Source organism: Phalacrocorax aristotelis, chromosome 4, assembly GCF_949628215.1.
Source record: "Phalacrocorax aristotelis chromosome 4, bGulAri2.1, whole genome shotgun sequence".
NCBI classification, from domain to species: Eukaryota; Metazoa; Chordata; class Aves; order Suliformes; family Phalacrocoracidae; genus Phalacrocorax; species Phalacrocorax aristotelis.
The window spans coordinates 2,190,928-2,212,989 of NC_134279.1; the positions used below are offsets into that span (position 1 = coordinate 2,190,928).

Consider the following 22,062-nt stretch of genomic DNA (forward strand, 5'->3'; position numbering starts at 1 on the left):
TGCTGGTCACAGCGGGACGCCGGACAGCCCCGCCGCCGGGGCCATCGCTTCGCCTCCTCCTCCCCCGCCGGGAGCTCTCCCGGCCGTGCAGCGGCCGCCGCCCGCACGCAGCGGTGAGTAGCGGCGCCCTCACCCCGAGAAGCGCGGCGGAGTGCGCGGGAAGCACTTCCCTCCCGGGGGTGGGGGGACCCCGCTCCGCCCGCCGCCGCCGCCTCCCGGCGAGGGGAGGCGGAGCCCCCGCCCGTCGCCCATGGCCGCCGCCGCCGCAGCGCGCCGCGGCCTGGCCGCGCTGCTCCTGGGCCGCAGCCTGCCGCCCTGGCTGCGCCCGCCGCCCGCCCGCCGCCTCCCCAGCGCCGCTGCCGCCCTCCTCGGGCCGGGGCTGGGCGCGCCGCGGGCTCCCGCCCCGCTCTGCGCGGCCGCCCGCCGCTACAGCCAGGTACGGGCCGGTGGGGACGGGGCATAAGATGGCGGCGGCGCGCGGCCGCGGTAGGCAGCGGGGACCCCGCCAGGGACGCGACCGCCACTGCCGTCGGGCGGGAGGCGGGGGTCGCCGGGCCTTGGAGCGACCCCGCAGCGGGGCCGGGGAGGCGCGCGGGAGGGGCGGCGGGGCCCGGCGCACTCAGCGGGTGGCGGCTGCGGCGTGGGTACGCGCGGCCTGCCCCCCCCCCCCCCCCCCCCGCAGCGGACCCCCGTACCGCCCGCCCCCCCCCCCCCACCGCTGGGCGCAGGCGGGTACCGCAGCTGAAGGCTGCGCCCCTCCACTTCTTAACACGGCACTCTTTCGTGTTTTTTTCGGGGACAGGTCACAGATGCACCATCCCAGGAAGGTCACCTCTCGGAGCAGGAGCCCGAGTCACCCAGGGCAGAAAGTGAGAATGTCTTCCTCATCCGGGCGCAAGGATTCCCCTTCTCCTGCACCGAGGAAGACGTGCTTACCTTCTTTGATAGTACGGGACTTAATTTTCCTGCGTAACTGTTCGGTGTGCTGTTATTGAACCCAATGTTTAAAGATTAGTTAGCAGAAAGAAAATGTACAGATCCTTAGCCAGAGAAAGACGAGTTTTTAATATTGCTGCAAAATTATTCACAGTTTACGCATATCAACATAATCGACTACCAAGACCGCTGGACAGTGACTAGAAACTCATCCTTATGGCATTTTATATTCAACTGAGCAAGTCTTTACCTTCTTAATCTGTGTCCCCACAGGCAATCCAATTCAAAGTGGTTCTTTTAAAAAACGTTACGGTTAGCTTTTTCCCCAGGTCCCCTCTTTTAAACAAACTGGGCGGTTTTTACTTAGGAGTTTAAATTTCAGTGTTGCATTCTGAGCCTAATTAATAGACTTGGGCATACCTTCTCAGGGCTGATCCCTCCATACTATAACATTATGATGCCTCTTTCCAGAGTAGACTAGATGGTCAGATCCAAGTTTTAAATGGTTTAATAACCTGCTGAACTAAACTAAGTCAGTTTGCAGTCCTAGGAGGAAAGGACAGCTATAGAGACTGAAAAACTATAGCATTTGTTCTTAATTTCAGACAGAAACAATTAAGTTTATCAACAATATGAGTAGATATGTTATCCAGTTATACAGCTGTGGAAGCTAGTAGATGTCAAATCAGTTTCTTACCTGTGATAAACAATCTGTGTTAAGGTTAGCAACAGGAGTTTCTTATCCTTTGCTTCAAGACAGTATTTTACTCTGCTGAGGGGGATGCCTCTATGGAGAATGTTCAGTTTTCATCTGCAGTTGCAAGACCCCCACATCTGATGCAGTTGCGTATGTTTCTGTATTGTGTGTTCCTTGATTTCTAGGCTGTAGAATACGAAACGGTGAGAACGGCATACACTTCCTCTTAAACAGGGATGGGAGACGCAGGGGGGATGCCTTGATCGAGGTGGAGTCGAAAGCAGATGTCCAGCGGGCCTTGGAAAAGCACCTGAGATATATGGGCCCACGCTATGTGAAAGGTGGGTTTGAAACGACAGAAGTTACACTGGAAGAAAACTCACAATAAAGTGTATAAGAAGAGTTTGAATAATAAAGCGGGCTGGCACAGAGAGGTGCAGGGTGGGCAACAGAGCAGCAAGTTAGCCAGCGAGGCACTGTTAAGCCAAAGCTTTCTAGGCTGGACAGGAAAAGCAAAGTGAGGGGCACCGCTGCAGGACCGTCGGGTATGGGGCAGGGCGGGAAGAAACTGCGGAGTGCCACCTCCTGAGTACCATGAGGGAAAACGCGCTTTATGCTTCTCTTCCTTGCAGTTTTTGAAGTACACGACAGTGACGTAGAGGGCTTACTACAAAGCCTGCGGGATGAGTCACAAGCCATAAATGATGGAGTTGTGCTACTGAGAGGCCTTCCGTTCAGCTCCACAGAGGATGATATCACAGATTTTTTCACAGGTAACAGCCTGGTCTGTGCTCTTTGGTTATGAGGCGTTAACTTCTCCAAGCTGATGCTTAGATAGGCTGTTTTTCCTCCAAGTGAGAAAGGCAAAAGCTCACGCAGCCTTGAACACCTTAAACAGTAAAACGAGTTGCTCTCCCCCTGCAGCTAGAAGTAACTACAGTTTTCTGGACAAGCTTTTGGCTGCAAGGGTTTCTTGCACCTTTGGCTTTCTGCAGGTCTAACCTAGGATCAGTATTTGCAGCACTCATTTTTGGGGCCAGGGGAAGCAGAGAGAGGAACCTACATCCTCTTACCCTCAATTGGATTGCTACTGGTGTGTAATTTGGCAAAGTTAAGAGAGGCAAAAACCACCTGTATGATAGTTACAGTCCAAGTGAACATGGCACGGGCACTCACAGCTGGATAATCACCCCAGTTAGAGCATGCATCCCACTTAAAACTGTTAACAGCAATTGTTTTTTGTTTATCCATGGCTGTGAGAGTTAACTGCACCAGTTCTCAGCAGAGCGAGTACTGCCCAGCATGTGTGCACACGCTTGTGTCCCACGCTCAGTGCTTGAGCAATCCAGGTGGTTGCTGCTTACATTCATTAGGAAAGAAACCTTTCTAGGTTTTACCAAATAAACTGACATTTTCTTAGGTAAAGGTAAAGTTGTAGACTAAACCAAAACGAGTTCTTCCCCCCAGCTTCTTCCACTGCAGGACGGCATGCACATGGAGTCCGATAGCACTAAGGCTCCTAATAGCCACCATCATGCCAAAAGCAAAGGCCACCTCTAGTAACCTTTTCAGTTGATAACCAGTAGTTTAATATGTTTGAAGGCATCTAGTAGCAGAGTTATCAGGAGATGACTAGGGCAGTGTTGTGGAGCAAGTAGTTCCATGTCTTCAGGAGCTTGGGGAGAGCCTTTGAGAAAGTAGCAAGGCGCAAAGAAGTACATGGTGTGCAGCCCAGCGCGCTCTCTGTGTCATGTCAGAGAGCGCTATTGACTGGATTATGGGCTCCCCAAGAAAGTTATACAGCACAGAACTTCAAGTTCAGTGAATTTGGCCTAGGTTTTAAAGAGATGGGAAAAAATTACCGTAATAGTAAGAGAAAACGTCAAGAACATTTGTGCTCTGGTCCTCCTTGTTGCCTAGAACTTGGATTCACTTGTTATTTTCATAGTTACTTGAAGCTCCAAGTTAATTTGTTACTGGCAATTCAGCCTTTTGTGAAAACTAGCTTAACGCAAATAAATTGGAGTTAAAAAAAAGTTTAAAAAAGGTACGTACCAGCACAGGCAGTTGTTTGAGAACTATTTGCCCAATTGGCTTGTGAAAAATCAGAAGAGTAAGGGAAGAAATGCCTCTTTGAGCTATAGCACACAAGTTCCTGTAAATGCCTTTTTCTCGCCACCCTTCCACAGGTTTGGAAATCACTGACATAGCTTTCGTTTACCGGGGGGAAAGAAGAACAGGAGAAGCTTTCGTGCAGTTTGCAGCTCCTGATATGGCAGCTAAAGCCCTGTCACGACACAGACAATATATGGGAAGTAGGTAGGTGCTTCACTGGGGGTCACGAGGGTAGAAGGACATGGCGTGAAGCATGCTGCGTGACTTGCGGACTTGGGCTATCCCATATTCACATTATTATTAAGGAAGCTTCTGCCTTTGTTACCCTTGAAACCTAGAACTGAGACTTTAGATTCAAATTTCAGTAGAAATCATACCTCAGTCTTCCTCGTAGTGGTGTCAGCCTGTTCCTCTGTGGCTTCAAACATTAGTTTTTTTTTTATTAGCATCCTCTGAAATACTCTGTAACCCAGGTGTTACCCCCTCTGGTGGTGTTTTCTTTAGGATGTTGCCAAAACTGGAGAAGAGAAGATGAAGCCTTTTGCAGGCTTCTGGGTGCTGCAGAGGCAGCTTCAGCGCTTGTAGCTTGGGGGAATTTGGCGCCTCTCACAAAAAGTCTCAGTTCATTTTAAGTGTTCCTGCAGGCAGTTTCCTCCCAGCAAAAATGAGGTGATGGCATGGAGAGTGGGGAGCACTAGACAGACACCTCTGCCCCAGTCACAGGTGCGCGGGGATCTCCCTCCTCCAACAGACATTTGTCCCCGCCAGATTTCCAACAGGTTCCCTGGTGCTTTCCACAGTTTGGGCAACCCTCACCCTTCCCTTCGGCCCCATACCAGGCACGGTCAGCGTCTCTGCTTGGAGAGAACATTCTCCAAAGCACAGCATACTGCTCACCTCTGGCTCGAATCCATTCCCAAGGCTGCCTCCTGGTCAACGCCATGCAATCATCTGCCTCTTCGGTGCCCACATCCACCCAGGCTGTCGGCCTTCCTCAGCAACTCATGCATAACTCTTCTCTTCCACTGCACCAAGCCCTGCGCCCCATGCTTCTCTCACAAGAGCCTCTCTTTCTCAAGCAGAAGCATATACCAGTATTTTCCTCAGAATCCTGAGCAGCACTCGGGGAGTGGAAAAAAAACCCAGAACCCTAAAATGGCTTTTCACCTGGTGAAGTGTCTGATTTTTATAACCCGCTAAATTTCCTTCCTAAATGCCAGGTAGCAAAAGACCTCTCCAAACTTTACCACTTCTCCTACACCACACCTACTTCCTTCTACTTCCTGTCGCCAGTCTGTGTCTCCTTGTGTGTGTCCCCCACCCACATTTAAAGGACACAGCTGCTCTGTAGGTGTGCCCCGTAATTGAATTAACTGACACGCTTCCCTCCCTCCCATAGAGATTAATTACTTGTCAATCTGCCGTTGATTTTACCCTCCTCACGAAGGAACGAGAGGCGATGTGACTCACCGACCCGAGCTCACACACCTGTTTCTGTGGGATTAGCCAAGAAACTGAGTGGTTTCCAGAACAGCTGTCAGTTTGCTCCGATTCATTCTTGCTGGCTGTCGGTTTCAGCGGCCCTCAGCCGTGCGCAGTACTGGGGCTGAGCCCGGCGTGGGGTTACTTCCCTTCCTGTAGCCCGTGTCCTCAGGAAGGGAGGAAGGCCTCGCTTGGGCATCCTTGTTCTCCACTTCATCGCATTATTCCTTCGGTGCTGGGGAATTCGCCCGATTTAGCGGTGCTAGGCCGATGGGAGGGAGGCCTGGCTGGGTCTGTTGCCAGCTCGCTGAAAGATGAGTGTGGGCAGCGCTGAGTTAAGGGGTTCTGGGGTGGGCGGGCAGAAATACAAGGCTTCACAATATTATACTGTGACTGAACCTACAGATAAGGGGTGGTTGTTGGGTTCGTTTGTGCTTTTTTTCCCCTTTCTGCAGTGTAAGTGGGCTCTTGCCAGAGTCCCGTCATGTTGCATTATGTATTGGTGTTATACCCACGACCCCGCAACATTTTATCATCCCTTTCATAGCAATATGTAAAATCTTACTGCTCCACTGACGTGTTTGAAATGACCCAGTGCAGCTTCTGTGGCTGCCTGTTCCAGCCATCTCTTTTGGGGTTGGGTGGGTTGCGGAGACGGGACTAGCGCAGTTTGCAGAGCCGCAGTGAGGGGAAACCAGCTGCTCGCGGATGGGGCGGCTCAAAAAGTGCCTCTGAAAGAAAGCGAGACCATTTTCCAAAGGAAATAAAGCCATCTTTCTGTGACAAAACAGAATTCTGTCTTGTAAGTGGTTCATGCTGCTCCTGTAAGAAGCAAGGCTGTACCTGTGCGAGGCTGTAAGCTAAAGCCTTTGTCCAGACCAAACTGGTAACCCGGCTCACAGCACGTGGGGTCAGACGGGGTGCGGCTGTCAGGGCAGGTCGGCAAGGGCTTTCATAAACATAACTGTGCCATTTAAATTTTAATTCCTCAAAACCATTGCTCGCCATACCGAGGCTCTCACACCTGGCACGTGATGAGAGCTGAGGCAGGAGAACGTCCCAAAGGGACTTTCTCAGGGCCCTGCGTTCTTGGTGCAAGTGGTTCCTTTGGATTCTAGGTACATCGAAGTGTACGTGAGTAGAAAACATCAAATGCAAAGGCACATGCCTTATGAGAAGCAGCTGGCGACCTACCGCAAAGCGGGATTCGAACGTGAAGCTGTTGCTGAACAAAGTCGATTGACCAACGCGGGAGGCTGCGAGGCCAAGAGAGAAAATCGTGAGTCCCTCCCTGTTGCGCCCGTGCATTGAGGCCTCTTCATTTTACCCCGACGTCTGCCGCGAGCCCGACCCTGCGCAGCTTTCACATGAGGGAGGGGGTAACTGCGAGCGTTAATGATGTTTTTTTTCCTCCGTTCCACAGAACTGTGCAGGGAAGGAACGGAAAGGTCTGGGCACGTTTCAGAACCCGCAACCACCTCGTCACTGCTTCACTTTGTCCACATGAGGGGTTGTCCCACCCAAGCTAGTGCCCAAGACATAATAAATGTGAGTAACAGCGAGCGCGTGAATGGAATTCCGTTGTCTTTAGCAACGCAAACCCTTGATTAAATTGTAGATGGAGTGGCAAAATTTTTCATTAGTCTGTGTTGGCCCTCGGTGCCGCGTGGCTTCAGGCTGCACGCGCTCGGCAACCCGAGCGTGCTGAGGGTCACAGGCTGCCCCCGGTCGCCGCGGCCTCGCGGGCACAACAGCGGTAGGCTCGCCGCCATACAGAAGACTGGCCTAAAGGTTGCTGGGCTGTCTTCCTAGCCATCCCCTTGACTTGAGGAGCTGTTTATGATCTCAGCTACGGGTCAGCATAGCTGATTGTACAAAAATGAATTTCACAGTCTTTTTTTAAATAGAGTTTACTTCATTCTACTATACAGTGTCACAGAGTGAATGGACCTACACTTAACGACTTTGACATGTACAGAACGTGTGTGCGTGAGGCTTTTTGCTCCTGTTAAGAATTACTCTGGCAGGAGCTACAGAGGGTGGGCGCCTGCACGCGGGGGCACAGCTTACTGGGGTGTGCCACCGCTCCCCCCATATGGAGAAGGGGCTTTTTGCTACTCATGAGCTCAGCCTCCCCCAGCGCTGGGCAGGCTTTACGAGTGAAAAAATAGTTTCATGGTAACAGGGTGTGGTACTGTTCTAGTTCTTTCTCACAAACCTCTCTTCTGTTTCTCTCCTGCTCAGTTTTTTGCCCCGCTGAAGCCCACAAGGATTATGGTAGCATACAACTCCCATGGAGACGCCACAGGAGAAGCGGACGTGCATTTTGAGAGCCAAGAGGACGCAGTGGCTGCGATGGCTAAGGAGGGGTCACAGCTGCGTAAGTAGAGCGGAGGGGCTCTTACAGCCCTGAGACTCTGCGCTCGGGGTAGTTTGGCGCAGCTTGTCCAGTTACTGTTAACTCCCTGTGCAAAAGAATCATCGTACCTGTAGATTTTTCCAGTTAGCAAGTAATGTGAAATTGGCTTTGTGCAAAAAAAAGAAAGTAACGCATACAAGTCCCTGAACAGAACCTGCCTCTCAAATTGTTCCCCAGAGTGCAGTGCCATTGAATTGTTCCTGAATGAACATCCAAAGGCAAAAGACAACTGCTAGTGACAGTGGCGTGGCCTCACCCTTGGTAAGTGCATCGTTCTCTGCCATTCCTGTTCCGGTTTGAGGAACTCCGGCTTACTGTTGCTTTGGATTTCAGCTAGCTTAAAGGCTGAATTTTAGAGGGGCTGAAGGGGATCGTGGCGGATAATCCGAAGTCAGGCAGCACGCCTGGGTCCTCTGGCCTGCAAATCCAGATTCCTCGGTCTAAAAGGCGTGTGGTGAGGGGGCAGCGGCAAAGGGTGTCCCAGGTCTACAACCCCGAGGCAGAATGTTCGAGGAAAGAACCTTCCTGTGACCTTTACGGGCAGCCTGGGCCAACTTGCAATGCTTCCATGCATTGCCTTCTGAAAGTGAGGGGCACTGCCCCCCAAGGGCCCGCCTGCCCCCACGGGGGGCAGCTCACCCTTTCTGGCGAGCTCTTAGAGCATTGCCAAATTCTACTAGCCTATTATTGGAGACAGTAAGTGAGAATAAAACACAGCCGTGCATTTGGAAACAAGGAAAGCTGCAGCAAGGTAGTGATTTTCCCTTTTTCTCTTCCTTTCTCTTTAGGCCTAAGCGAACACATTCCGTGGGTATGAGCGTAAATACCAAGTACAAGTGTCACTGCTCGATAATAAGGATAAACTGTATAAAATTTCATTCAGCATCGTATGAAAGTATGTAATAAACTGTGTTGACCTGTTGTGGCAAGACTGTCTGTTGCGAAAGCGCAAGCAGCTGGGCTGGAGGAACAGCAGGTGCTGCAGGATGGGGCAGTTTGAGGCTCCAGCTGCGTAATGGTGTACGAAGTGTTAATGAAACACCCGTATTTGCAATTAACAAAACCAGGGCAGTTTAAGATCCTCATACACGAAGTCAGCAGTGTAGCCAGTCCCTCATTGCTCCCACCACGCTTCCCTCAGTCACCTGAGCATCCGTCATCCCGGGCCTGGTTTGACATCCTTCCGCAGGCGTAGGCAAAGCAGGGCGCGATGGAAAGGCCACTCGAGATGCCATTATAGGTGATCAAGTTTTTATTATTGCTTGGAACAAAACGAACACCAGAAAACCTGCCCTCCGCTGCCCCCCGTGCCACTGCCAGGTGTGAACCCCCGCTCCAGCATTACGAGCACCTGAGCAAACACGGCATGAACATTTGCAGCTTCGCGAAGCGTCGCGTCCCCTCCTCGTGGGCAGAGCCGGTGCCAGGAGCCCGAGCCTCCGCGAGGGAGGCGAGCGCTGACGCAGGCAGCTGGCGGCGAGCGCAGCCGCGCTCTGACCTTTTGAAATGCCACTTTCCATTACAGCCGCCAGAGCTGCATTCTGCAGGGATTTCAGCTGCCTCCCGGCTCCCTCACAGATCTCGCCTTGCCGCAGGGGACCTGCTCAAGAGCTGTCCTGCTTTTCCCCCATGAACAACAGTCCAGGCTTCACTCGAACAAGCGGAGTGGCAGCCGCTCCTGCGGGGGGGCAGTCGCAAGCCCGGTACAGGCCACAAATAAGCTGTCGCTTTGGAGCTGCAAAATGCCGGACAGAACCAGCATTGAAATTATTTACAGTACGTGCCCGGTGTCCAGGTCAATCCTCTAACGTGGAAATTGCTTGGGTGTCACTTTCTCCCCGGGGGATGAGTCACACTGGGTTGGGATGAGGGAATTGGAAATCTCAGATGTGCGCAGTACAGACAGAACCGGTAACTCTAAATTCAGTATCTTCTCCATCTCTGGTGTCTCACCCCAGCGACGCAGCGTGCCCACACCCGCGCTGTAGCCCTGTCCTATTTCAACACTGTTTACAGCTACTGATCTACTTTAAGGGAGAGCACCAAGGAGATCATGTGGTAACTATGCTGCGGGGAGGGGGGAGAGGGGAGGGAAGAGCAGAAAAGGAATAACTACTTTGGGCTGCCCCCCTGTGAAGGGCTCTGGCGCTGAAGGGCGCCAAGAGAAGGTGGAGAAGTCGGGTGGCTGCAGGCACCCACCAGAGGGCACGAGAGGAGGGCAGCTCCTGGCACAAGCTAGCACCAGCCTTGTAAACAACCTCAGCTCTGACACACTTTTTAATGCGGTTCCAAGCCAGTCTAATTAATAGAAAATCCCCTCTGAGGAATCAAACCGCTAACCCCTAATAAAATTTGTACAAAACCAAATGCATTTGTCACATATAAATACGCCAGTTTTCTAAGGGCTACAAAATATTCTGTGGTCTTAAAGACTAAAGTAGGCTTCCAGTACAAAACCGACCGAACACAACTAGGACATGCTACGTGCTTCACGAGGAAGCCGCTGCCACTGCTTTTTGGAGCAACACAAAACTCCTTGAGGTAAGAGCAACAAACAGTGATGTAGCACAAACTTTGAAACCTCTTCAAACTGTTTCAGATTAGAATTTCTAGTAGGAGAAAAGCATTCCCGTTTCATCTCACCTGTGTTTGCATCTGACCAAAATAAAGTGAAACGCCCGCCTTATTGCAACGATTTCTTCCCCGTGCACGAGGGGGAGAGGTGGATCGAGGTGGCCCTAAACCTCCTGTGTCACGATGAGGATTTGGTACCGATGCGCACCAGGGGAGGCAGCGCAGCCGCAGCCTTAGCTTTGACCACCGTTTTGTAGTCACAAAGTGACAGCGAGGGTCTCGGAGGGGAAGGTCAGAGGTGCCCTGAGGCGCTCCCATGCCAGATCAGTGCAGCTCATCAATTCTCACATCGAAACTGCCTACACCCCCCCACCCCCCAGAAACACAGAAGAAATTTCACAGCTTTATTTGATTTTCCAACACTGATTTGCGTAGCAAGCCCACGGCCAGAGGGCTGAGCGAAAAAAAATGACGCTAAGAAGCATTTATTGGCCTCTTACCTGCCCTCCTTACCCCTGGCACTGATGCCACACGCCTCAGCCAGATTGTCAAAGGCAGCCGGGAGAGGGGAAATGGTGTTTCACGTGCAGCCAGACAGGAGAACTAAAAACACTCCCGTGGCGCTGCCGGCGAGCCTTTGCACAGCAGCACGCTTTCACACCACACGCTGGAGGACGAGACCCATCCCGACCTGCACACACAGACACACGCATGCGCACACAGAGCTCTGTTTTTGGGGGAGGGCTCCCTGTCCTAGCTGCGCTCTGAGGCTGCCCGGGCACACCCTGGGGATAATTTGCGGTGACGCCCCCCAAGCGGCTCTCCCCCGCACAAGCTCAGGTCTGAGCGCAGGCAGGTTTTTGTACAGGGAAGGCCCAGACTGTTGTTTTAGTCACAGGAGACTGTAAACACCATGAAGCTGCTTCCCCTCTGACCTCCAGCGAACACAGGCAAGTGTCTTCTCTTCACGTTCCCCCCAAATAACTCCAGAAAGCATCGTCAGCAACATCCATTTGTTGGTCACCTCTCCCTGCAAGCCGTCCCCTACAAGGGACTGGTCGAATACTGCTGGATGAGCTGCTTGTGGCAGGGATTGCAGACGCGCTCGGGGTTAATGCTAGACGGGAGGGGCAGCTCGTTCGCCGAACAGGCTTCACAGAAGATGCCGCCACAGTTCTTGCAGATGTTCTGCAAGAAAGGGGAGAGAAAAATTATAGAGAGATGCTCAAAACACAAACAGCACAAAGAAACTGATTTTTGCCTCTCATCATCATTCCATCAACCCAAATCCCCCACTGGGCTAGAGAAAGGTGCTCCAAAACCCCACTTGGGTCCCCCTCTGCAGACTCCAAGTTTGCTCCTGTGCTCAGGACCAGTTTCTAGCAAAGCTCCTTAGGTCAAATGGGAGTAGGTGAAGGCTTGTAATAGAGCAGGTAGGAGTTACCAAAAATGAATCATTCGAGTTTTAATTCACTCGGTCTAGCACAGCAGTTGTCCTGAGAGGTGCCTGTAGTCCCTCTAGATTCACACTGTAACAAGCTGAGGAAAGGAAGAGGGGTTTAGCCAAGAATAAAAATAAGAGAAAAAAGGCAAGGTGGCTTCAGCGGAGAAATCAACAAGCCTTAACACCTACTCTCACTTCTGATTGATCCCAGAAGGAAGAGCAGCTTCTTCCCTTTTTAGTGAAGTGCTCAAGGGGAAGGAAAACCAAACCACTGAACACAGAGCAGAGTGGGGAACCCTCCAGCAACCACTGTTTAACAAGTTCACTTCAGGGGTAAAGTGGACTTCAGCAAAGGGTGGATTTCTTGGTCCCAAGCCACCAGTAAGACATCTGTGCTATTCAAGAATGGAAATCAGAGGAAATGCACGTTCACCAGATGACAGATGACAATACAAGTCCCCGGAGTTACCTTTTTTTTGCTTCGGCTGCTTTCTTCCTGGCAGAGCTGGCAGATCTCGGCACTTCCAGGTCCTGACAGCTGTTCCTAAACCCCAAAAGAAAACCAAGACTTTCTGCTTTACACAGCTCTCCACATGGCACGTGTATTAGAGCTCTGCACCTGATCTGCACCTTACAACGGGGAGGAAGATTTCACACGCTTGTGTTTTTAACCCCTCTCCATTCCCAGCACAGCTCCCTGCAGCCACACAGGACCGCTGTGCATTTGCAGGATGATCTACCCCTGCGCCGGCTACACCACAGGGCAGACGGGGAGGCTGCGTCAACCGAGGCCCAGGCAGCTCGATTTCCAGGCCGAGACCAAGGCTGCTGGCCTGGCAACAAGGCAGGAAATAAGGTTGGAAAAGACCCTTAAGATCATCGGTGCTTAACGATTCTACGATTCTATGATCTTTTTCACTGTGAGAAAGCTGACAGATGGAGAAATTCCCCAGAGACAGGACACAACGCGAGTGTGGCAGCATCCCATGGACAGTCAGGGGTCTAGCTGTGCTCTGCCAAGCACCCGGAGGAGAAAGAATGGATTCTGGTCAATTTGACATACGTGGAAAGAAAACAAAACAAAACAACCAACCAAAACACCCCTTCCCTTGAGCCTAAGAGCAACTGGCAAAACCCCAGCCCAGACCAAGGAGGTTGAACACTGCCATTTTCACAACTACTAAATTATATTCTGCTTTCGTTGTTCTTTTTAGACACAGCAAGCCAGGAAAGGCATGGGGCAAAGGAATAACAAAAAGGGTTAATGTTAGGTTAAAAAACAACCTGGTTGTGCTGAGACGGCAAAATGAACTCACGTAGGTTGGCAGCGCTGCCAAATAAAAGCCTTGCTCATGAGATAAGCAGCGCTTTTCCACTAGGGAACGACTGCTGCTATGGACTCTACAGACAAATCCTCACCAAGGCAAAACCTGATGGACAAGATTCAGGGTATTTGGGCAGGGAAGATGCTGCAGCGACCCAGGAGCTCCCTCAGTCCCCTGCCCTTCAGCATTTCAGTGCAAGAAAAAGAATCACCAACCTGCTCTTCCTGTGCGCTGCTCAGTAACCTGCAAGAGAACACCATCGTCACTCGGAGCTGGCACTTCAGTCTCCACTACGCTTAAGAAAAACACCTGGACTATCAGAGAATTCCCTCATCCTGTTGTTTTGGGGTTTGTTTCTTCAAAGCCACGCTCCCAGGTCTGCTCACGCGAGAGATGAGGCGCTCACGAGCTTCGTCAAGCAGCGAAGCAAAGAGGCAGCACGTGTCTGGTGCTGTTTAGACATGCAGCACCCCCGGCTAACTGGGAAGAGCAAGAGGAAAACTTGCAGAACACCTTCAGGAGAGCAGACCAAAGGGAGCAGGAAGATACAAAAGGCTGCTTAGACAGTACAAATGCAGTTTAGAACTAGCTTTAAACATATTACTGCGAGAAGTTTGATCCCCTACGTCTGTGACCAGGCAGCAACGGTATGTTTTGAGACTCTCCAGATAAATCGGCAGCCTGACGCTCACGCTGCTTAAACACTCAAGGTGAAATGGGGGTAAAACAGCATCTAAGGCCTGGAAGGTTTCTGTATCTGCTAAAGCAGATTTGAATCGAGCTTATGCTATTTTTAAGACAAAACTTTTCTGATTCAGTTTATGTTGGCATTCAGCGCACTGCGTCAGAGCGCTGCGGTGCCTCGCTGCCATTCAGAGTACTTCAAATAGGCTGTTACCACCTCCGAGCAAAGTCCTCACGGCAGAGCTGGTCCCTCTGGCTTTTAAAATGTATTCTCAATTTAAAACCAAATCTGAAACTTAGCTTTGAAATACTACACAAATCCTACAACAAGAGTCCTCCTCTGTAATCCGGAGTTTAGAAACACATTACCTCAACGACGTTTTTATACAACCATTTCCTTGAAATATTTTTTCAAGTTCTTTTTCTCCAGCAGCTTCTATTCTTGTCCAGAAGCCACTGGTCCCTAGCTCCAAATGCCAGTGGTCCACCAACCCTTCTCCTTTTCCCCACCAACACAGATACCTCTTTGGACTCAAGCACCAAAGGCCCAAGTCCCTGCAGCATTTGGCTTATGGAAGGTCATTAAGTAAGAAAAATTAGTAAACAGGAGATTTATACAGAAACAAACTCAAAAGGTAAATGGGAGACAGGGCTTTTCAGGTCCAGAAGCGCTGGTGGCAAGCAGCAGCACCTCCATCTTGCCTTTGAGCGCTATGAAAAAGCAGCAAAGAGACCTCGACAAAAGGCATAAGGTTGAAAAAATTCTTTTTAAAAAGAGAAGCTGTGCTATTCCAAACTTCCCATCAGCAAAGAAATTAGAGAAGGGGGAAGCAGGACTTAGAAAAGGAGAAGGCAAAACTGAAATGTCTATTCTTCCATACTTGTGTGGCAGGACGCTGTTCTCCTCTCTTAGCGGCTGTTTCAGTTTAGCGCTTTCCTCCTGGATTTTGAGCTTCCCATCCTGCCAGAAGGAAACATTTACCCATCAGATAACTGTATGAAGACGCCAGTTTCACCCCTGCCACGCTGCAAAGGGAGACCCGACACATCCATTTCGGGAACACCGGTCTGCCCCTCCTTGGCACAGAGGTGTACCTGGACACGTGAACGTGCACAAACACCAACCCGCCCCGGCAGCGGCTCTGCACGCTTTCCTTTTGCTGTGCACAACAAGGTGATTTCCCATTTTAGAGACGGACTCTTAAACATGTCCGATGAGCTCCTTTTACTAGAAGGTACAAGAAACTTCACAGTCACCATTAGTTATTTGAGCGGCGGAGGTTGAAAAGGTAAACAGGCGGAACAGGCTTTTTAAAGACTGATCAGCGAGACAAATCCTCTCAGCCAGGAAAGGGGACCAATCCTCCCCTCCGCCCCGGCTAAGACCTGGGTCACAGCCGAGCCGTAAATCTGTGTAACACCACACAAGCATGGCTGCCAGAACCCAGCCGCCCGCCGGCACGGTAAGCGCTGGCACGATCGCCCACGCATGCACTACAGCGACTACAATCTCAGCGGAGCTCTTCAGTTTCTGCGAATGCAAACCTCCCCCAGACCAAGCACCACCTACAAGTTTCACGGCAAAAAGAGGAGTCCGTTTTGAAATGGCTTTTTGCACGTTGGCCCGTTCACTCCTAGCGGGAACACCCCGCTGGCGCTACGGCGCTCGCCTACTGAAGGCCAATAACCCCATGCAGTAACCTGGTCTCTAGGCCAGTGACAGGCTGTCAGCAAAGGAAAGCAGCTCTTCTGCCTTCCAGAGAGCTAACCGGCTTTTCCTTTCTAGATCAGACCACCAAGTTTTGGGTTTGGGGGTTTCTTGTTCTCATTGTTACCAGCCAACTGTATCGCACTTACCTCCCGAATCCTTCTGCTGAATTACAGCTCTTCTGCTACAGCAAACGTGACTTTTTGAGAAACGATTCATGGTGCGTAAGTCACTTGAAGTTATGTGTAAAATTGGTTAAAAAAAAAAACAAACCGAATCATTCAAGCAGCCCAGGGGAGCCCCGTGAAGGCAACTCTCAAGTGCAACAGCACACAAGAGAACTATGGAAACCACCTCTATTACTTCACACTTCTCGTGGTTACAGGTTTCGTCCTCCAAAACAACTGTTTTACTGCCAATTCCAAGCAAAAGAGCCTGTTTCATTTTACAGGAAAAGCTGCAGAGCGGATTTTCACTTTCAAAGGCCAATTTACTGCTAAAAAGGGAGTTTCAGTTGGGGACTGTGAGTTTTACTCTTGAGATGAACACTGCGCTTGGCTTTAAGGAACACTGAATTCACTCATGCGCGGCACTAAGAGAGCACTGAAAATGATTTGTGATGCCCTCAAGAGATAAAATTATCTTCCAAGTTTTACTATTTACCTCTTTTGGGAGAATTACCCTTTTTACGATGCAAAAAACAAAAACGAGCCAGTTCGCTTTTCATAGTACGTAACCTGTACAGCATCCCTCCTGCTATATTACACTTGGTTTTATTAAAGCAGTGAAGGAAAACCACAATCACTGTCAAGATCGTGTCCGGTTCCCAGCTTGGAAGAGGAAACCGGTGTTCTGCAGTCAAGTGTATCGCTTGCAATATTTTTGTGAGGCTCAACTCAATAAGCTGCCTATTTAGTGTGTGTAAAAAAGTGTTCCAAAGCTCATTTTGTTATGGCACATCAACCGCTCATATTTATTGCCTAAAAAAGCTCCGGAAAAGCAAACGATCAAAATGATACTATACTCCAAACACAAGCCAGGAATAAAAAAACGTCACATTACCTGTCTTAGCCAATTCTTTGCGCCTTTTTTGTTTTCTTGGCTGCGCTGTTGACTGTGTGACCATCTGTCTCTTTCCCGCTTCAGTTCCAGTTCAAGGTAGCTCCTAGAACGTCGAGGTGGAATTGTGAATAAAGGCTCTGGCTTTGTAACACTTGACATCGAGAGCTTACGTCCTATTAACCCTCTCTTTACACTCCAGCAATCAAACCCCAACTCAAGAACTGAAAACTACCTCTTCGAATAAAAAGTTGCCTTGTGAAGTGTGTGGAAGTGTGTGAAGCCATAATGTGTCAGGATGGAAAAATCTAGGAGTGCTTCATCTAGTTCTAGTAAATTTTTGCAGGAAATAAACCTGTAGACTATGTCTGCAAGTCCTTAAAAAATACTTAGTTATCCATCTATTACAGAACTGTTGATCAGTGCCCCATTCAAAAAGACTTTCTTCGGCACGTCGTCTGCTACAGGACAGGCTCTGAAACCAAAGCCAACATCCTCGACCACTTCTCCAAGCCATCCAACACAGGAGCCTGAGAGCTGCGGCAATTCTTCTGACACCGCATCTGAACGTGGGGCTTTGTCCTCGTGGAGCAGCCGAGGGCTTCCCACCAGGAGGGTTCTGCAGCCTGCTCTGCTGCCAACGTTGGCTGAGCAACAGGATACGAGCAGGTCAGCACATGGGCTTGAATAGGAGAGGCAAGCCCCGTGGGCTGAAAACGGGATGCGTGTGCTGTTTTACAGACTGCAATCCACTCCCTGGTCTGGCGTAACCTGTAACGAAGGGATGGCACGTGCTCCTTCAAGACTGCTGAGCAGTCGAGCCGCTCATCTGCTCTGCTACACCGAGCCGCAGGGAAGAGACATGGCTGAGCGCAGCACATTCATATTCGTGAGGACAACTAATCGTCAAGGACAGACGAACGAGCACATCTGAGGTCCCTGTCGCAGCCTGAAGAGGGCTGAAGACAAGCGTGACTCTAGGTCTAGCTGTGGATCGCAGAGCCTTTACTCTGGGCCACCAGAAAGCTCAACGCCACCACGACTGCACCCTGCCTGCACGTGACAGCGACAAAGCTTTGGAGCACACGGGCCATCGGGGACCAAAGTGCCAGAAACCCCACTTTCTGAAATAGTTACAAGTGAAATACGGTAGCTGCTGTAGGGAACGACCCCTGCGCCCCAATCTAAGCCTAGAAAGTGAGTATCTGCTGGTAAAAGTAGTGGCAAGGCTTGTACTAAAAAGCATTCAGAATCCTCATTGCTGTTAAAGCCAACAGCATCCATTATTACCCTCGTTAGCCTCCATACCACTCCAACAGTTTTTCAAGTAACTCATTACGACTACAACCTCATGAATTACATAGCCTAACTGAAGCAAGTAAAGCTGGCGGAGACCTAGATCCAGAAATGAATCCTCTGACATTTAAAAGCTAACCGAGAGAATTCTTCTTTATAACTTGAGATAAAACCACCAGCACCACAAACATGAAAAGCCCCATTTCCTCCTAAAAGAATATCATTCAAGCCAGACTGCCCACCACAGCACCCTCCAGAAACCCACTGCTTTAGAAACTCACTTCAATAAAGCAGTACAGCCTCCTGGTAAAGGAGGTTCAATCGTTACCATGCTGTCACCTTGATTTAGCTCGAGCAAGGGAAGAATCAGGAAGAGTCTGACTGATGCAAAAACAGACCAATTTGCAAATGTCCTCCCCAGGCAGCTAAGCTGAACTACTCGGTGTATGGTGCGTACGCAGAGAGGATGCTCTCCCTGTTTATACCCAACACCACTGCTAAGCTCACCCACGCGCGCCCCAGACCTCGCACCAGCCTCTGATAGAAGCCATTTGCTGGCTTTGCGGGTACCCTCAGTAACTTTTTGAAAATGGAGACAAAAAGCTGTGCCAGGAAGGGAGGAGGGGACAAAAAAAATATGTATCCAGCAACACCTCCAGATAATTCATCCCAGCGACCTTGCAACAAACAGAAGATGCGTCACGGCCACAGAAGGAGAGACGCTCTTCTATTTTAAGGTGAGAGGGTTTCTCTGTTTTCCTGATACTGGTAAACTGATGATACTGCAGGGGAAAACATGATAGCTCTCACCGAGTTCTCTACATTTGGTTCCCAACTTTTTGATTGCCTCCCAGCAAAACTGAGACCAGTTTCAGCTGGACAAAAATAGAAAGGAAAACAAAATCACAGCACTGTTTGTCCGACTGACAGCCTGGATCGCTTCCCTTGCTCCCAACTCTTCAGCGCTAGCTCTAGGCAAAGACTTCGCTGCTACATCCCTGCTGACGAGCCGCGATTTGTTTGCTTTTTGTGTTAGCTTTGGAGTCCAAATTACATTGTTACATTGGAAAGAGTCTGATGCAAAGCTAGACTTTGGAGAGGTCTCTGCTGCCCTTGGAGACCTGACTGCGCTTTGAAGCGCACGTCCCGCTAACTCTCACCCCCTAGAGCAGGCTAACCTGCAACGCAACCTCAGCGCAGACTGAGCACCTACCCAGCACCCCAAATGGGTTTTGCTGCGTGTGGCGATCCCTGCCCTGCATCCCTAGCGCAGCAGGCGTTCGGAAGAGACCGTTACTGGCAGATGCCCAACAAATCTAACCGCAGTGCGGAAAGAGCCCCCATGGACATTTCTGCATTCAGAAAAACATTCTGACGTCTCATTTCCACCCAAGAGAAGTTCTGCAACCTGCTTCCGATACTGCAGCGCCACGTAAGATTTGTACTTTTGCCGGTGGCTCCTGCTGAGCACGTGGTTCTTCGGCATTTTCTTCCAATCTGATTTTTCAAGTCGTAACTCTAAAGACACGCATGTTAAAAGACTTGCCACCTCAAAAAGCATTTCACCTCCCCAGAGCTGATGCCTGCCTGGCTTCCAAAACGCCACTTGTCCCTCCCGCCTCCAACCCCCACCTCCCTTTTGCGATTGCCCAGCCCGCTTTCTACTAGACACATTAAGAACTGCCCAGAAAACAGATTAGAAAAGGTTCTCTTCACCGCTGCCTGGAGAGCTCTTCCACTTGTAGCTGAAGGCTGTTGATTTTGTCCCCAAACTCCTGCTTGAAGAGACGGTTGTCCTGCTGGGCCAACTGACGGTCCTTCTCTGCCTGTCGCAATCTGGATTTGAGCCACATGAACTTGTGATAAAAAACAAAAGCCATGGTGGGGAGGAAGACCGAGTTTAACCAACAAATAAAAAAACCCAGTGAAAAGGTAAAGCCAAAAAAAAAAGGAATGGTAAAAACAATGGAAAGGAGGAAAATATTTTAAAGAAAAAGCAAAATGTAGGTGAACCAGGCAGAAGCTCTGATTTTCAATAGTTTTTATTCTACTACTACAGTTTACAGCCATTAGATGAGAAACAGAAAACATCACTTTTATCCAGATTCAAAGCAAACCTCAAGTACACAGAATTTTAAGTCAAATTTGATTTTAATTTACGTTACATTTCAGCTTTACACATATAACTGGAACTTGCAACATAGGTTAGCTACTATATTGAGAATTAGTGCATTTTCCTGGTCTCTTCCACCGACTGGCACGTGGGCTCAGGCGCCCAGGTGTTAGGACACCAAAGCATTTCCCACTTCGGGCCTGACATCAGAAACGGCCAGATTTTTAATTCTGGCTTATTTTAGCATTACTGTGACAGCAAACAAAACCAGCCCAATCCCCTATTTCTACAGACGAAATCTGGGGAGGGCCAGGGGATTTCGCTGTTCTAACTAGCTATTTGGATACCTTGATGAAAGCTTCCACCTTTTTATTGTTGTTTTATTTTTCTCCAGGTAGTTAAAATGAGTTTCTAGTAAAAGGTTACTGAAGGTTAAGTTCATACGTCCAAGCATGCGACTTGGGCATCGTGTAGAGATTTAAAATGGGTCTCCAAGTCTGCCCGTGTGCGGGAGTCCATTAAACAAGCTAAGCGGTGGTACACGCTCGCGTACAGGAGGACTAGGCTGAGCTTCACAGATTTTTAAAAACGTACCTAGTGAGAATCCATAGGTGTTCTTTCCCCAGTTGCGTTTCAGTCACCTTTGCCACCCGCTGCCCCAGGGAGCCCTATCCCACTGGACAAAGGGAGAACCGGCACCAAAGGACTTCCACAGGCATCTCGCCAGAGCAAAAACCCCTTACCCAGCACTGAAACCCCCCAAGTGTGATCTTCCTGAAAGAAAAAAAAATAACCTCTAGGAGGCCTTGTAACCTAAAGCCTGTGACAGGCCAGGACAGTGAACTTCTGCAGCCACAGGGAAGAGGATACTTGTCTAAGAGTCCAAGCTACAGTTACTTCAAGTTTTGCACTGGGGTGTTAAATCGGCAATTATTTTTCCTACTCAGAGCTGTTTCCAAGCTTTAGCTGTTCTTTCATTAGCAAATTCCATTTGTATCAAGCAACAGAAACTCAGAAGCAAATGAAAGAAGTGTAATAGTAAAAGGCAACTCGTCCTTTTAAACCACTAAACTACTCAGACAAGGAATGGTCAAGTAGCAAGTTACCATTTCCACTCCCCACCACTGCACATTTTGTTCCTTTTTTGTTTTTGTTTTTTAGCCGATAGAATATAAAGATCAGATTATTTTTTGTAAAGCGTGTAACCTCCCTTTCTAGGAAGAGGAGAGACCTACCAAAACACCTCTCCTCAGCTTCCTTCCGTCGGGAAGAACCGCACCGTACGTTTAGAGGAATTCATGGCAGAGGTAGAAGGCAATGCGAAGATAAGGAAGTTTCCACTGAACTCACCACTCTATCATGTTACTCTAAGACACCTAACTACTAATTCTGGACACATGAAGTTTAAAGGAATAAGGATAAGTCGTAAGTGCCCACCCTCCCACCAAGTCACTAAGGCAAAGTCATTGCAAGCGGATCTCGGATACAAGAGGGCTGGTCTTGACGGTGATGAGCTATCGGGTCGCGCCCGTTTGTCTGGGACTCGGGGCTGAACCCACAGAACAGAAGTGGATGGGTAACGGCTTGGGCTACGCACACAACTACTTTCAACAACTTCCAGGGATGCTTTTTTTTTGTCTACTTCACAAAAAGGGTAACACAGAAAACTAGTTGACTTTCCAGAGCTGGCCAATCTGATATTGGCTTGACCAACACACCTAGTATCCATAAATGCTGAAGACTTGTGCTGCTGTATATGGTATGCATCACCGGGATGTACAGAGCCACATATCTCCCATTCCTTATGCTTTTCTGGAGTGTTTATTGGCCAACTCATCGGTACTTTAACACAGTTTAAATGGCAAAGTTAGGGATTGTTATACCCGACTCTAAACCTCTGAAGAAAAGCTCACTGATTTTAAAAATTCAGCAAATTCCAAATCAACTTTAGGTGACAATTAACATTTTTAACAGTTGCTTTTAGCAATTCTCAAGTTCTCCCCTCATAAATGAGTTCTGATGTCAGAGCTGTGAGGTGACCAGACAAAAATGTCTAATGATGCTTCTGGATCAGTTTGTTTGCTGCACTATTTAAGGTTTTTGCCTGTTTCACCAAATCCTTTTCACTGTGTAAGTCAGAATGAGGAGGATGAGAAAATGGAAAAATAAGAACAGCAAGAGAAAAAGAGCAGATCAATTAGCTGAGTAAA

The 22,062-nt window shown here is 49.5% G+C and overlaps 2 protein-coding genes across 9 annotated transcripts in view; one reads left to right on the top strand and one right to left on the bottom strand.

Moving 5' to 3' along the window:
* Positions 1-223: 223 nt before the first annotated feature.
* GRSF1 (G-rich RNA sequence binding factor 1) lies at positions 224-8,571 on the top strand. Its single transcript, XM_075089997.1, has 10 exons — positions 224-436; positions 803-947; positions 1,819-1,974; positions 2,266-2,406; positions 3,823-3,952; positions 6,349-6,509; positions 6,654-6,778; positions 7,475-7,610; positions 7,827-7,910; positions 8,438-8,571. Exons 1-9 carry the CDS (start codon positions 251-253, stop codon positions 7,883-7,885), a joined length of 1,239 nt encoding a protein of 412 aa, XP_074946098.1. The 5' UTR covers positions 224-250; the 3' UTR covers positions 7,886-7,910; positions 8,438-8,571.
* A 2,043-nt stretch (positions 8,572-10,614) lies between these two features.
* The window catches only part of RUFY3 (RUN and FYVE domain containing 3), a 51,805-nt gene continuing 40,357 nt past the window's right edge, over positions 10,615-22,062 (bottom strand). For 4 of the 8 annotated variants that reach the window (XM_075089990.1, XM_075089992.1, XM_075089993.1 and 1 more), the window contains exons 13-18: positions 19,456-19,575; positions 16,447-16,549; positions 14,558-14,637; positions 13,208-13,235; positions 12,137-12,211; positions 10,615-11,411 (exon numbers count right to left, since the gene is read on the bottom strand). In XM_075089990.1, coding sequence (XP_074946091.1) covers positions 11,268-11,411; positions 12,137-12,211; positions 13,208-13,235; positions 14,558-14,637; positions 16,447-16,549; positions 19,456-19,575 — 550 coding nt within the window. In that variant the 3' untranslated portion in view covers positions 10,615-11,267. Of the gene's footprint in view, positions 11,412-12,136; positions 12,212-13,207; positions 13,236-14,557; positions 14,638-16,446; positions 16,550-19,455; positions 19,596-19,765; positions 21,979-22,062 lie in introns of those variants that run through there. The other 4 variants (XM_075089995.1, XM_075089996.1, XR_012660137.1 and 1 more) reach the window with 3 other exon arrangements.

Bases quoted from the DNA above. Each gene is read 5' to 3' on its own strand.
- GRSF1 (XM_075089997.1), top strand. From the start codon at position 251: ATGGCCGCCGCCGCCGCAGCGCGCCGCGGCCTGGCCGCGCTGCTCCTG. The intron at 437-802 runs GTACGGGCCGGT...TTTCGGGGACAG, and splicing joins CCGCCCGCCGCTACAGCCAG to GTCACAGATGCACCATCCCA. The intron at 1,975-2,265 runs GTGGGTTTGAAA...TCTTCCTTGCAG, and splicing joins GGGCCCACGCTATGTGAAAG to TTTTTGAAGTACACGACAGT.